Source organism: Notolepis coatsorum, assembly GCF_963971535.1.
Source record: "Notolepis coatsorum genome assembly, chromosome: 17".
NCBI classification, from domain to species: domain Eukaryota; kingdom Metazoa; phylum Chordata; class Actinopteri; order Aulopiformes; family Paralepididae; genus Notolepis; species Notolepis coatsorum.
The window spans coordinates 63322764-63339586 of record NC_140181.1 but is presented as its reverse complement, the minus strand read 5'-3'; the positions used below and the strand labels follow the sequence as shown (position 1 = coordinate 63339586).

Genomic DNA, 16823 nt, shown 5'->3' with positions numbered 1-16823 from the left:
CCCCCATCTTGTTTCCTACGTTGAGTAGTAGCCCTTTTGATTCTCGGGCGTTTGTTATTCCAGACAAACTTAGATACCATCGATTGTACCTTGCGCCAGTGGTCTATTGGAGGGGGCAGGGGGAGCATTGAGCTAATAAAATTTATCCTAGGCAGGATGTTCATTTTGATTATGGAAGCCCGGGCTTGTAAGGAGTTAGGAAGGGACGACCACCTGTCTAGATCCTGGCGTATTTTATCATAAGTACCCGTGAAGTTGTACTTAGTAGTTTGGTTCAGCGTGGGGAATATCTCTATGCCCAGGTATTTAAAATGTTCTACTATGGGGATATCAGCTGGTAGTCGTACCGCCTTGGCCAGTTCATTAAGAGGTAGGCAGGCTGATTTGTTCCAGTTAATCTTAAAACCTGACAATTTACCAAAGTCGTCGATTATCCTCAATAATTTTGTGGCCGACCGGGAGGGGTCGTCCATGAAAATCAGCAGGTCATCCGCATAGAGAGCAATTTTGTGTGGAGTATTGTTGACCATTATGGGGACGATGTCCTCCGATTGCCTAATAAATTGGGCCAAAGGTTCGAGGGAAAGCGCGAACAGTCCCGGGCTCAGAGGGCAACCCTGTCTAGAAGATCTGGAGACTGGAAAGAGTGTGGAACAGTTTTTGCCTGTCAGTATCATCGCAGACGGCGAGGCATACAGGACTTTAATCATATGAATAAAACTCTTTCCAAGACCCATGACCTCAAGTACCTTCCACAGGTATGACCACTCAAGTCTGTCAAACGCCTTCATGGCATCCAAAGACAGAACTGTGGATGGAGTTGTATTGTCTTTACTGTTATCGATTACATGCAACAGCCTCCTAAGATTATCTGCAGCCAGACGCCCCGGGATAAAACCAGTTTGATCGCAGTGTACCAATACAGACATAAATCTCTGCAGGCGACGGGCCAGCACCTTGGCAAACACCTTTAAATCGGCCCCGAGAAGACTCAAGGGTCTATAGCTACCACAATCATTGGGATCTTTGTCCTTTTTGAGAAGTAAAGAAATCAACGCCATATTGACATCTCTTGAGAACTCCCCTTGTTCGATAGCGTAATTGATCATATCGAGCATCAATGGGCCCAGTTGGTCCCAGAAAGCTAAATACACTTCGGGTGGAATACCATCCCAGCCTGGCGCCTTACCCCTCTGCATTTCAACAATAGTCTCCCTCAATTCTACGAGAGTAATCGGTCTCCCCAGTTCCTTGGCCTCTTCCTCAGAAATGTGGGGTATCTCAAGCCCGCCGATGAACGATTCAAATCTAGAGTCATCCAGATTACCCTCTGAGCTATATAACTGTGAGTAAAACTCTTTAAAAGTGTCATTGATCTTTTTCGAATCAGTAGTGACTGCACCCTGGCTCGTCCTAATCGAGGGGATATCTGAGAAATGATCATTTGAGCGTATTTTCATTGCCAATAGATGGCTAGGTCTGGAGCCGTGAAAATAGTAATTTTGTCTTGTCCTATGTATCAAAAACTCAGACTGTTGTTTAAGTATGGAGTTTATTTCTTTTTTGACTATCTTACGTTGTGTGTTTAGTCGTTCATTATAGTCAGTTTGCAAGGATGCGTATAGGTCCGCATATAATGATTCCAGTCCTTCTAGCTTTTTTGACCGGGATTTTCGCAAATTGGAGGCAAATAGTGTGACATGACCCCTGATGAATCCTTTCAATGCGTTCCACAGGACCCTAGGGTCTTCTACTGTGCCAACGTTGATCTGCAAAAATTCTGCTAGTTTACTCCTGAACTCAGAACAGAAGTCATCGTTCTTTAGCAAGGTCGAATTAAAACGCCATCTGGGAGCTCTTGCGGAGAGCCTGCCAAAGGTTGCCGTAAGGAAAATCCCCTTGTGGTCTGAGAGAGCCAAGGGAACCAATGAGACATCGAAACTATCAAACATATTAGGGGACGCGAATGCATAGTCAATTCGAGAGAAGCTTTTGTGTCTGGCTGACAGGTGAGAGTAATCTCTGAGGGTGGGGTTGCATAAGCGCCAGAGGTCTGAGAGCCCTGTGTCTTTGGCCCACATCCTGAGGGCCTTAGAGGCCCGTTTCTGGTCGCTCGTTTCAGAGGGCCCAGACCTATCCATCTCCGCATCCCAGCACGCATTAAAATCGCCACCCACAATGAGAGCGTATCCATTAAGTTCCAACATATTCTTCGTGATTGTATTATAGAACGCTGAATCAAATGTGTTAGGAGCATACAATGCTATTATAGCCATCTTCCTATGCAAGAATTCAACTTTTGCTATAGTAATCCTTCCCTCCGTGTCCGACCATACATCCAAGATTTTGATATCAAGGTTACGTCTTGTAACTATGACTACTCCTTTCGTCTTATCATCGGCTGAGGATGCGGAGATAACGTGATATTGCCGATTTGCCAGTCTTGACACGTCACCTACCATTAAATGCGTCTCACTAAGGAGAGCAAGGTCAATATTTCTCCTCTTCAATAGCCAAAGGACACTGGCACGCTTGTGTGGGGCGTTAAGCCCTCCTGCGTTCCAAATTAAAATATTCAATTTAGCCATGGTCGAGCTTGTATAAGTGCGTAGAGAACATACCCGTGCAGCCAGGCTGAGTACAGAGGTGCCGATCCCGGCGGGCCCGGACGGTCAATCCCAGGAGTTCAGAGGAGGAACACTTACACATATATAAGACAACAGTACATAGAACACATAAAAATACCACCCCAGCTACAGCCCCCCCTCCTTCTACTCTAAACCCTAACCCACCCGTCCTACTATAAGTTCCTCTATACCCACTCTCCAATCCCCACCCTATGCCCCACCCACTGAGGATGGTCATCTTCCTATCACTTCCCACTAGAGACATGGATCAATAAGACGCTTCCCACTCCCACCCCCCTCTAGATAAACCCCTGAGTAAACCCCCACTAGTCCAATAAACACAAATAATAATAAAATAAAATTCAATAAAGATATCGGTCGAAAACCACCTGAGCCCTGGCCCCAACATGAGACAACCATAATGGTAAAAATAGCCATTATTAAATAATAACTCCGCATCAACCTGCAGCCCTCTATTTCGGAATCTGCGCTTCAACATCACATTGTTATAGCCCAAAAAGGTATAGGAAAATTCAATACAAAATTAAATTAAAGCATCCCAGCCGATAGTCTAAGGCAGGTTCGGGTCACAGGTTAATTGTGCAAAATTGTGTGAACAGTGTCAATTAAACAATGACAAAAAAAAGGAGGAAGGGAAAAAAAAAAGGTTATGGTCAAAGTGCACCCCTTTAGCCGTCCCTCTGATCAGGCACAACGGCTGAAATGACCCAACCTATGTAAGATTAGAATTAAACACAATCATTCATTAATCAATCCGGGGATGGTAATAGGCAACACCTGACACCACCTGTCATCATACATTGTTTCAATAAAGATATCGGTCGGAGCAGTTAGTCCAAGGTAGGATCGAATCACAGTTAAATTGCTCATTCAAATGCCCTTAAAACAGCGACACTAATTATTATATAATTACTCAGCATCAACCTGTAACCATCTACCCTGGAGTCTGCATATTAATGTATCAACGTTATAGCATAAGTGCCTCACGGAAAATTTAAAACAAAATTAAGGCGAGTCAGCAGTTAGTCCAAGGTAGAACCGGATCACATTTAAATTGCTCATTCAAATGCCATTAAAACATATAGGAAAATTCAATACAAAATTAAATTAAAGCATCCCAGCCGATAGTCCAAGGCAGGTTCGGGTCACAGGTTAATTGCTCATTCAATTGCCCTTAAAACAGCGACACTAATTATTATATAATTACTCAGCATCAACCTGTAACCATCTACCCTGGAGTCTGCATATTAATGTATCAACGTTATAGCATAAGTGCCTCACGGAAAATTCAAAACAAAATTAAGGCGAGTCAGCAGTTAGTCCAAGGTAGAACCGGATCACATTTAAATCGCGCATATAGATGACATAAAAACAGCGACAATAGGAAAGAAAAAAGAAAGGAAGAGAGGGTAATGGCTAGAGTGCAAGCCATATAACCATATAGCCATTAAGTGCAAGCCATACCCGACCCAACCTGTTATCAAATATTGTTTATGCATATTCAACCGACCTTGGCATCTACTTGGATCACCAAAGCTCAAAACAACCCTCCATAGATATCAAGCAACAGACTCGGGTGTCTTCGCGAGATATTCCTTCGCTTTAGCCAACGACCAAAACAAACGCTGACCACCGACCTTCTCCAACACAGATAGTTTCGCGGGAGCGAATAACGTGGGCCTCAGGCCTAGTCTCCATAGCTTAGTCAGGACCACCTTGTACTCGGCTCTCTGAGCTTGAACCTCCGGTGTAAAGTCCTCGAAAATGGCCACTTTGTGATCGCCAAGCCTCAGAGTACCCCTTCTGGTACGAGCCGACCGCATGATGATTTCTCTCTGTTGGAGTCTGTTCAGCTTGACTATGATGGGCCTCGGTTCTTTGTTCACGCCGGGAGAAAACCTGCCCGCTCTGTAGGCCGACTCACAGATAGGAGGCGAGGGGAGGACGTCCGTCCCTAGTATCTTCTGCAGCAGTTCGGGCATGGTCTCAGAGAGACGGCCTTCACCGCTGGTCTCCGGTACTCCAACAATCCTGACGTTGTGGCGTCTATCCCGGGACTGCATCTCCTCCATCGCCGACTGTAGTTTGTTGACTTCAGCCTGCCTAGCCAGCAGGGCGGATTCAAGACCCGCCATCTTCTCACACTGTGATGATACCTCCGTCGTTAGCATGGCTAGTTCGTTAGCATTAGCCGATGAGGCAGCGTGAATCGTCTCCATCTTGTCTGTCAGCGGGACTACCGCCAGCCGTATTTCTTCTGATATCTCACGACGGAGGCTGATACAGAAATCCGCCAGCACTTGCTTCTGTGCTTCAGCGATGCGTGCCTCAGAGTCTGCGTGTACTTTCTTCTGTGCTTCAGCGATGCGTGTCTCAGAGTCTGCGTGTAGCTTGGTCATGACCAAGAGCACAGCTTCGCTTAACTCCCCGACAGCGGGAGACGGTACGGCCATGCTCGGCGGTGTCGGTGTCGTGCCTAATTCTTTCATGGCTCTGGTTTCCACCCCCGCCATCGTAGAAAGTCGAAAAAAGTTGATGAATGTATACTAAACACGACGACCTAGCAAACAGATAAAAAACAAATAAAAATAAAATAAAGACTAATGGGGAGAAACGTATATTCAGCACGGTAGAAGGGAGCTCATGTGAAAACACGTCTACTCCATGATCGCTCAGCTCCGCCCCTCGGGGGGCATCCCTACTCCCAAGAGGAGTTAGTTATCACAGGCTGTAGAATGCAGGAAGAGCTGCCAAGCTGCTCACGTTACATGTTGCGCATGCTACCGGTATGTCTGTAGTCGCGTTTTGATGACGTCATCACAACAACACGTTATTTGACTTTCGGTCATATATTTTCGGTGCTAAAACCCTTTCGGCCGAAAGCCGAAAGAGCCTTTTTAACCATTTTCGGCTGATAATTTTCGGTAGCCGAATTTTCGGTGCATCCCTACCCACATGCATTGCAAATTTGCATCAAATTCAAAACAGAGTGATGCACAAAATAACTTAAAATAAAATAATAATTTAAAACAATGAATAAAGTGTGCATGAAATAATAGGGGAAAGAAAACGTTAGGAACTTGTTACATTCACCCACACAAGGGCTGAGTAATCACACACACCCCTCTCTCTCTCTCTCACACACACACTCTCCCAGCTCTCTTTCTCACTTGCCCCTTCCTCATCTCTCTCACCCCCCTCTCTCTCTATATCTCTCACACACACACACACACACACACACACACACACACACACACACACACACACACACACACACACACTTCAGAAACAAACATAGTATCAATGAGAGCATCAATAATACACCTGAGTGAAGTCTAGTAAAAAAAAAATTACAAACTTTGACAGCCTTAATTATTATATACCCATTCAATATGCACATGACAGAAAATATTGCATATTGAATGGGTATTATTACTCTACTATTACTACTAATACTAGCCGAGAGTAGGTCAAATTTGGGCTGGTAGCTCTCTGCTAGGTGGCAAATTAAAAAGTAGATCTTGGTTCAAAAAAGGTTGGGCACCCCTGGTATAGAATATTAAAATCGAATAAAAGAAAAAACGATAACCCGAGTATAGTCGGGTTCTGGCGCTCAACCGCTGGCGAGATAACCCGACTATAGTCGGGCATGGCGCTGAATGTGTTAATAAAAAAAATGCCTGACACACTATACTCGCACACATGTATAGAAATGGTTTCCGTCTGTCCTCTTGTCATAGTTTGCTCAATCAATATCCCAAGACTTATGTCCCAGATGACACTTAAAAAGGCTTTCATTCTCATGCCATAATTATTAAATTCTCCTGCACATAATTCCAATCGTACTCCAGTCAAGTTGGGCTATACTCAATTACTTTTCAAGTTTGACATAATGTTTACGTTTTTTATTTTTTTAATCTTTTACCACTGGCCTACCAAGCATGCTGTCATTGCCATCTGTTTTCCTGTTGGTCACTCACTGGGATGCCTATTGCTTATTAACAGCGGAGCAGTGCTGCCGTTGCTTCCGCGTTTTCCCTGATTGGCTGCGACACGCCCCGTGGCAGGCGCGGCAACCGCAGAGTGGAGCGAGCGGAGTGGCAGAGCTTGCGGCATTATGTAGCCCTAATCCGCCATGATTTTCATTCGAAGCTCAGCTCACCTGGCAGCGCAGCGGTCCTGCGGTCCGTTGGTGACTAGTTCGAATCCCATCAATTTTTTTTTAACGTGTATTCTTTCGCCGGTTAAGGTTAGGCATGGTTAAGGTTAAGGTTAGGCATTGTTTCGGAGTTGGTTAAGGTTAGAACGGTTAAGTTTAGGCGCTGTTAAGGAGCTGGTTAAGGTTAGAGTTTGTCTTAGAGAATGGCAATATTCTTTCTATGGTTAAGGTTAAGGTTAGGCATGGTTAAGGTTAAGGTTAGGCATTGTTTCGGAGTTGGTTAAGGTTAGAACGGTTAAGTTTAGGCGCTGTTAAGGAGCTGGTTAAGGTTAGAGTTTGTCTTAGAGAATGGCAATATTCTTTCTATGGTTAAGGTTAAGGTTAGGCATGGTTAAGGTTAAGGTTAGGCATTGTTTCGGAGTTGGTTAAGGTTAGAACGGTTAAGTTTAGGCACTGTTAAGGAGCTGTTTAAGGTTAGCGTTTGTCTTAGAGAATGGCAATAGACAGCCTATTTCCGCACTGCCGCTCTCTCGCGCTCACATGGTCACATTGTCACATTCTTGCACTGCTCCGCTGTTAAAAAGCAACACGCCACTGGGATAGCCGCCTCGTGGCACCAGCCACACACTGCATGTTATTCCTGTGCCCTTGGACAAGTCAGTCAATATTTGGGAGCATGCACCACTCTCTCCTAGAGCTATACATCATTGAGAGACCACCAACATTTGTGATGTCACCCGGATTCCACTCAGACCTATTTTGCAATGCTAGAATATGAACCTCATTTGGGTGTGAGAACTCTTTATGGCCATTTAAGACCCCATTCTTTGTCTATGGAGCAGCCCTAGATTTTACATTTGAATGAAATAATACATTTGAGTTTTTTTTTATTGATTTCTAGCTTTATGGAAGAGTGGTGCATGTTGAGAAAGTATGACTTCTTAAAGGCTTACATTCCCCTTAAGTCAGCAATATCACAAATGCACAATTGGCGCATAGTATGAAAATCTGGGTGAATTCCTTTGCTTATTTAATCCAGTTCCCTGCAGTGGTGGAAGAAGTACACGGTTTCTTTACTTTAAGTAAAAGTAGAAATTCCTAGATAAAAGTAAAACAGTGCTCTGGTCAAATAGTAAAAGTCCTACTTAAGTAAATAGTAGAGAAATATGGATGTACTTAAGTATCAAAATTAAAAGTGCACATTCTACATGATGTTTGTGTATTCCAGTGTTTGGGAGCTACTCTGATTACGTCCTCTTGAGAGTGTATAGAAATGTAGAAGTCACATTTTTCTCCCTGTTAAGGTATGGCTACTGCATAATGTTTAAGGCTCATTTCCATTGGTTATGTATGTGTATTTTTATGCATGAAGAATCTAATTGTGACGTCAGAATCTGCAACGTATTGAATCTGAAAATGTGGTATGATCGCACCCCTAATATTATTTACTCACGACCGTCATTAGGTTGTGTCTTATGTTATTGTTCTCGTCTGGTGCCGTCGGCAGGTTTGGTGAAGCGGTGTCTCTGGCCGGGGCTTCTGTTTGTGAGCCTGAGCAGCAACCTGTTCTTCACCTCCCTCTACTTGTACCACAACTGGAGATGAGTCGCCGCCGGGCCTGTTGCTGTACTGTCTCCCCAGGTCCTTCAGCCCCGTCTGTTGCTGTACTGTCTCCACGGGTCCTTCAGCCCCGTCTGTTGCTGTACTGTCTCCCCGGGTCCTTCAGCCCCGTCTGGCTCACGGACACGGCTCCTCCGGCAGGACCAGAGAATGTCTTTGAGCCTCTCTGGTAGGAACCGTTTGGGTTTTGCTCCTGCTTAGCCAAAGATACTAACGCTGAGTAACGAGAGGTTTTTCTTGTTTTTTTTAACGCACATCTCTTTCTGATCGGAGAAATGCAAAATTCAAAGAGTGCCGTAAAATCCCAAATTGCGCTGTTAAATTTGTGATTGTAAATTACTTAAAACTCTCGTTTTGTCATGTAGGGTTTGTCGCTGCTGCTAAGTCCAAATATTTGACTCCATTAACTTGAACGTGGACGCACTAGGGGTGTAACGGTACACAGAAGCCACGGTTCGGTATGTACCTCGGTTTTGGGGTCACGGTTCGGTACGAGTTCGGTACAACAGGAAAACAATATTTATGATTATTATATATTTATTATTATTATAAAATATAATTATTTTATATTAAGTTACTGTATACTTAGTTCCACCTAGGCTTGCTGCGATAGTCGGTCAGTGCTAACGGTGTCATTCTGTGTTCAGGAATCCACTTGAGTAAATTAATTGCCTACTGCCCCCACCGGTGTATACTTTCACTTTCACTTCTAGACTAGATTTAACTTCACGTGAAGCAGAGAAAGAAAGACTAGACACAACAATGGCAGAGGATTTATCGATATTTTGGATTTAAACACTGCAGCAGCTCGACTGGAGAGGAGCTCAAAGGACCAGTCCAGATCAGCTGGAAGGTAGCGCGGAAGAAAGTTGGTGCGTGTGTGTCTTTCCATTGGTTAACATTATTAGGCGAACAAGAAAACGATGAACATTTTCAGCCTATTGTAATGACCCTGCTGTGTTACAAACATATCATTCATGGTTGGTTTTGTTTCAGGGACACCTGTATTAAGGGGGAGGGGAGAAACAGCCCAGTGCAGAGTGCACGTTAATTTGTTCTGTCTGCTGAATAATTTTCTTTTTATTCATCTAAATGTGGCAATACAAGCTTGATATTCAACGTTAAATGACCTTCTGTGTTAAGACTGCTAGTAAGCCAGTGTAAAGTAAAGATATTAATGAGCATACATTTGTAAAATGTGCAACCCTAGTTTCACCTAGTGTCGTATGGCTGGATGTACCGAACCGTGACGCCCGTACTGTGAAGTCGCGGGACGTATACACATACCGTTACACCCCTAGGACGCACATATAACTGTTACGTTTAAAAGTTCAACTCTTAGCACTGATGGGTAATACATGCATAGCCTTTTTTTTTCTTTTACTATGTGAAATGTGCAATAGACATTTATTGTTCAAACCGATGCTGCTTTTCCACTGAAGTTCATGTCTTATGTGAACAGGTTGATATTGATATGTACCATTATATTGCCTGTACCAACTGAATCATAATATAGTTTTCTACGATAGCTGAAACTAATGAGAATAAATCGCACATTATTCTTATGGCTTGCACATGAATGATCATTGTGCATATTCGGAACATAAGTTACAGATTTTCAACTTACAATTTCAGTATTTAGCTTAGGTCAGGGGCAATAGCATTTGTTTTTGAGAAATGTATTTATGGTTTTTATTCAGTCTATACAAGAGAAAGTACATTTTATGATTATTCACATAATGCTAGTATGTATGCTTGCATATGAAAAGTATAGATGTTCTTGTTCAGTTATGGGAATTGTATTACAATGAATGACTCTTAATAAATACATTTCTCCATATCTGAAACATGGGTATGTCTTGTATCCTCAGTCAGAAACCTGTGCTCTTCATACACTAAACTTTTTAATGTTTATTTATTGAATGATTCAACCTGGTTTTTGAGAATATTTACTTATTTTATCCTTATAATTGAACTAACTTGTCTTCAAGATGAATGTCTTTTTTATATGTTCAATTAGAAGTTATATAGTTGAGCATACATGATTGTCTTAAGTGAATACTTTTCATATGCAACAATGCATTAAATGTTTTGTTAAAAAGAATATGAATTGAATCAGAACACAGTACACCTCTGGCGCATGTGACTATGTTCAGATAATGCATTTATGCATGTTTGCATATAAAAAGCACATGTTAATGTTATGTGTGTGTGTGTATATATAGTAAGGTTTGTGCCCCCCTGGAATCTTTGCACATTTTGTTATACATATACATATATTTTATAATGTAAAAAATTATATTTAGGATTTATTTAATTTTTTTATCTGAGATCTACATAATGATTTTCCATTAAAGTAATTCTAGAATTCTTTGTGATGTTATGACATTTGAAAAATAAAAATAAAAAATAAGCAAGAACTTTTAATTAAGAAAACATGAGCATTGCATGTGTGGTTCAGGGATGACATTGGTATCCAGTTCCTGAGGTTTTGAAGGAAAATAAATAATCCCCCTCCCACTACCATATGTATAGGAGATTTAGCATTCATACATTCATGTGTAATCATGTTATATACAGTATGTATGCGTCTATCCACCCTACTGTATGTCTGGGGGGGGGGGAGGAGGCACACCTCATGTTTGCATTACATTTTGAGACCGGCAGGTGATGACCGTACCTGTACTGCCATTGGCCCTTCGCTTTGTAGACATGTAGTTAAATCAATCAACACTGGCAAATTTCACATTCACATTTTCACAAGAAGCATGTGCAGATGTTCTGTTCTGAATATTGTGTTGTCACTAATGAATGGAGGGGTTTTTATTTTACTGTGTGCATTTCTCAACAGTGCAGTTCTGTAACATAATTGTAATGTTTTCAGTGTTTGGAACAGGTTTGACTGTTTTGTTATTTAATTTATTTTGCGGAATTCATACTTCCTTACGCTAATAAAGTATTTCTAATAAACTGTTTTGTGTACAGTTTGTACCATGATGCTCCAGTCTTGCATTTCAGCATTACTTAATTTTACATGTAAAGCATCCGCCAGACTCATCTAGTTACAAAAATCAATAGCAATTCTAGCTGGCAGATAGAATGGCAGACCTGTATGTAGGGCCAGGATCGGCAAGCTTTGTTAAGTACGCCACCTTCTGGCCATAAAAGCACATCATGCCTTTAATTATTTTCAGTCTTTCTACCTTTTGGTTTTTACAAATCGGTGCCTTTAAGTCAATATTTCAGCTAAACTTAAGCTCGACACAAGTGGGAATGAGCATTTGGTCAAAGGGACAGAACCCATAGGTAATGGAGGAGGATGTTGCCATGGCAATGAAAGACTGAATTTGACACAGCTGATGAAAAAGCAGGCCCTACGGTGTGCATCACAGTGCGGTCAAGGATGAATCCTGTTGAAGCTGACAACAGCTGTGGTGGGGTTGCTCACCATACTCCACATTTGACGATGAACCCTGTCAAAAATGCTACACAATTTTTGGGGAGTAGGGTGATCGTAACCATAACAGGTTATTGAGTTTGAACATACAGGCACTGGCTGTAAATGGAAACATTGTGAAAGCTCTGGAGTCCTTTGAACAAGGCATGAGAGGTGAGTGACTACACAGTGCCATGAAACCCTTGCTTCTTTGACCTTGTAAAGTGTTGCACGTCTTGTGTGTAGCACAACCTAGAATCCAGTTCCTTTTACAACATCCACAAAGCCCTCACCTGTATCATACATGCAGCTGTAAGAAATCATTGCCAATACCTTCAAATGAAATGCTTGCACAGAGAATACACCGATCGTAATAAAGCACAGAGAATACACTGATCATAATAAAGCATAGAGAGAATACACTGATCATAATAAAGCACAGAGAGAATACACTGATCATAATAAAGCACAGAGAGAATACACTGATCATAATAAAACAATACACAGATCATAAAGCACATAATACACTGATAATAAAGCACAGAGAGAATACACTGGTCATAATAAAGCACAGAGAATACACAGATCATAATAAAGCACAGAGAATACACTGATCATAATAAAGCACAATACACTGATCATAATAAAGCACAGAATACACTGATCATAATAAAGCACAGAATACACTGATCATAATAAAGCACAGAGAGAATACACATAATAAAACAGAATACACTGATGATAATAAAGCACAGAATACACTGATCATAATAAAGCACAGAGAGAATACACAGATCGTAATAAAGCACAGAATACACAGATCATAATAAAGCATAGAGAATACACAGATCGTAATAAAGCACAGAGAATACACTGATCATAATAAAGCACAGAATACACATCATAATAAAGCATAGAGAATACACTGATCGTAATAAAGCACAGAGAGAATACACTGATCATAATAAAGCACAGAGAGAATACACTGATCATAATAAAGCACTACACTGATCGTAATAAAGCACAGGGACAGAATACACTGATTGTAATAAAACAGAATACACAGATCATAATAAGTATGATACACTGATCATAATAAAGCACAGGGAGAGAATACACTGATCGTAATAAAGCACAGAGAAAGTACACTGATCGTAATAAAGCACAGAGAATATACACTGATCGTAATAAAGCACAGTGAAAATACATTCATCATAATAAAGCAGAGAGAATACACTGATCATAATAAAGCACAGAGAGCGAATACACTGGTCGTAATAAAGCACAGAGAAAATACACTGATCGTAATTAAGCTCAGAGAGAGAATACACTGATCGTAATTAAGCTCAGAGAGAGAATACACTGATCATAATAAAGCACAGAGAGAGAATACACTGATCATAATATCTCTAGGACTAGTACTACAATTTGTAACTTTTGCTAAGCTCCAGGCCATCAGGGAAAACCCCTCTCACCCACTATACACAGACTTGGCTGACAGGAGGAGCATGTTCAGTGCTAGGCTCACACTACCCAAATGCAGCACTGAACGTCACAGGAAGTCCTTCATTCCAACAGCCATCAGACTATACAATGCATCACTGTGCCTCACTGCATCACTGAGCACAGAGTGGCAGTTACCATCTTCCTGGACTTAGTTTGAAACAGCACTGTGCAATACTACACCTACAGACCTCAGTATATTTTTACTGTATTTATTTACTGTATATTGTAATTTTTATTCTATTTTACTCTACTCTTATCCCAGGCAACTTGATTTGATTCGTTTTATTATTCTAATTCGTGACCTGTTCTGTCTAAATGTTGAGCGATTTGCAGTGTCAAATTTCCCACGGGATAATTAAAGTATTTCTATTCTATTCTATTATAAAACCTGGGAGCTGCCCAATATGACCAGCAGCATTGTACTTTTGACCACTAAGGAGCTCCACTGGAGCAGTTGTGGGTTCAATACCTTGCTCAAGGGCACTTCAATGGTAGTTGTTGAAGGAGGGAAGAACACATCTCACAACTTCACCTGTACAGATGTCCCTAGCTGGTTGGGAGATTCAAACCGGTAACCTTCTGGTCACAAGCTAACTCCAAGCATTCGGTTACCACCCCCAACTTTAATTATTTTTTATTTTTTTTATTATTATTTAAAGAGCAAGCTATAACACAAAAAGGTAATTTGCTACATGGTCTTACATTTACATTTAGTAATTTAGCACTTGTTTTCAAAGCGTTTTACAAATTGTGTCAGCAGGAGGGGTAGGCCTACACCTCTGGCAGCTAAGCATAAGTGGTATTGTTCATCTAGCAGTTCAACTAACGAGTGTCGAACTTTGAGTGCATAGTAGTATAACAGTAGGTAGTATAGACATAGTAGCATAGTGAATAGTTGTGTATAGACATAGTAGATAGTACATAGTAGATAGTTGTGTATAGACATAGTAGCATAGTGAATAGTTGTGTATAGACATAGTAGGTAGTACCATAGTAGATAGTTGTGTATAGACATAGTAGCATAGTAGGTAGTAGTATAGGCATAGTACATAGTAAAGAAGGTTCAGGTCCCGTCCCCCCCGTTATTCGTATTTGCATATTCTTCCTGCTTGGTAACCCATGAAGAGTTAATGAACTTTCTCTCACCAGTGGTGACCTATAGTGCCTTTTCTGTCTGTGATGTATCACCTTTAGCTAGACTCTGTTTTGCTCTCAAAGAGCACCTACGGGTGGCTGCAATTAGAAACTGGCCCCTGTAAATGTCCAAATCCCCCCACCAATGTACAGTTTCTTCCCCTTCGGATGTATATATTTTTTATTATCTCTTTTTACTACACCGTTCTGTATATCTGTATGTCTTGTATGTCATAAATGTCCTGATGAATTGAAAATGGGGGACCCCTGGTGCGGCCGGGTAGTGCAGCGGACTAAGCGTCTGTCTACCACCACAGAGACAGTGGGATCGAATCCAGCTGTGGTGCTTCCAGGTTGGCCGACCATCCATACTAACACAATTGGCAGTGTTAGAGGGTGGGAAACCCGGCGAGGGTGGGTCCTGGTCGTTGTAAACAGCGACTCCTACAGTTCGGTCGTGGCGCGTGCACAGCAAGGGAAGGATCTGGGAGAGGTAGTGTGACCTTCCACACGTTACACTCTCCCAGTGAGAGTCCACGCTGACAGGTGAAAAGAAGCGGTGGGCTGGGTACACATGTGTCGGAGGAAGCATGTGATAGTCTCCGCCCTCCCGGACTGACGGTAGGGGGTAGAGTGCGCAACGACCAGGAAGGGGATTGGGAATTGGCATAACGACTAACATTGGGATGGGAGAAAAACGGAAAAAACAAGGAGGAAAAAGATAAAGAAAAAAATAAAAGAAAATGGGGGACCCCGATGTAAACTCTTAGCAGTTGTTTTGTATTGAGCCCTACTGTATTGTACCCATTCTGCAATATGTTAATAAAGTTTTCAATCAATCAATCAACTCTATAGTGGCCCCTTCACTGTTGGCCAATAGGGTGCTTGAACCTCATTAATGCCCATTTCCCACTGTGCTGGATAGGCCAAAACATGGCAGCCCTGTAACTTAAACAAAGACGACTGTAGAATGTAGCTATGTGTTTAGCCAAGCTGCTGTATATTAGTTTAGCTGGCCACACCTGAGACTCTCATTTTACTGCTAAGCCAAGAGAATCCAGTGAGAGCGAGCTCACGGGTCGTCAACATTATGTCCCCGACTTTCTATTCTGCACATTTACTTCCTGTTTTCACCAGCTGGTAGGAAGCACACTCACAAACATATTGGCCATGGTGTGTTAGATTTAGAAAACGAAGGTTTGAGAAATTTCATAAGACTTGCAACCCTTCATTGACTACATTGAAGCTAGACAATGAACCTTGAAACTAAAACTAAAACAACTGGGTAGTACCCGTCAATAAATAGGTAGAGCAGCTCTGTACTAATGATGTTAAGACAAATGTTAGTTGTGTTTTTGTATGTGTGTCTCCATGTGATTGTGTATATGTGCGTGTATAAATGTAATGTTAGTACTGTTTGAACCTGTCAATTGTAAAATGTAAAAGAAAACTGAAAATGGCAATAAACAGAGGTATAAAAAAAACGAAGGTTTGTCATTGTACATTATTTGTTAAATGCTCATTAGACCTCATTTGACACCTACCAATGATTACCAGGGGATTATGAGGTAGCACACTAACACAGTGTGGTATAAGAAATTAATTGGTGGAGATAACTTGTAATCATATTTTAATGGTATTCCCTAAACTCCTAAAGGACCATGTGGGTGCCAAGTCATTCTTGCTTTCATATAAAAATCAAGCCACCCTACTTTTTTTTATATTTATTTTTTTATTCTATTTATTTTTGGGCTTTCTGTATTTTTTCACCCATCCCAATTTAGTCGTTATGCCAATTCCCTTGCTGGTCGTTGCGCGCATTGCCCCACCCTGCCTGGGGAGGGTGTAGAACTACCACATGCCTCCTCCGATACATGTGGAGTCACCAGCCGCATCTTTGAACCTGACAGCAAGGAGTTTCACTGGGGGAACGTAATGCATGCGGAGGTTCACGCTATCTCCCCCAGATCCCCTCTCTGCTGAACAGGCGCTCCGACCGACCAGTAGGAGTCGCAGTTTACAATGACCAGGACACATACCCCACCGGCTTGGCTTCCCGCCTGCTAACACTGCCAATTGTGTTAGGGACGATTGACCAAGCTGGAGGTACCGCCAGTGGTGCAGTGCTGGGCAACCGCGGTCAAACGGCGTTTGGGCTTCGAAGTGCGCGCATCCTATTATTATGCAAAGTCTAGGTGATAAGTGCCTAGACTTTGCATAATAATAGGATACCGTTTGGCCTCCGCCCATATTACGACTGCACCCCTGGGTACCGCTGACAGCTGGATTAGATCCCAGAGTCTCTGTAGTGGTAGGCGAG

At 42.0% G+C, this 16823-nt stretch overlaps 1 protein-coding gene across 1 annotated transcript in view; it reads left to right on the top strand.

The window, feature by feature from the left end:
* tmem201 (transmembrane protein 201) overlaps window positions 1-11371 on the top strand; it is a 35305-nt gene extending 23934 nt beyond the window's left edge. The window contains exon 11 of the mRNA XM_084333774.1: window positions 8315-11371. Within this exon, the coding sequence (XP_084189900.1) occupies window positions 8315-8412 (98 nt within the window). The 3' untranslated portion in view covers window positions 8413-11371. The remainder of the gene's footprint in view (window positions 1-8314) is intronic.
* The last annotated feature ends 5452 nt before the right edge of the window (window positions 11372-16823 follow it).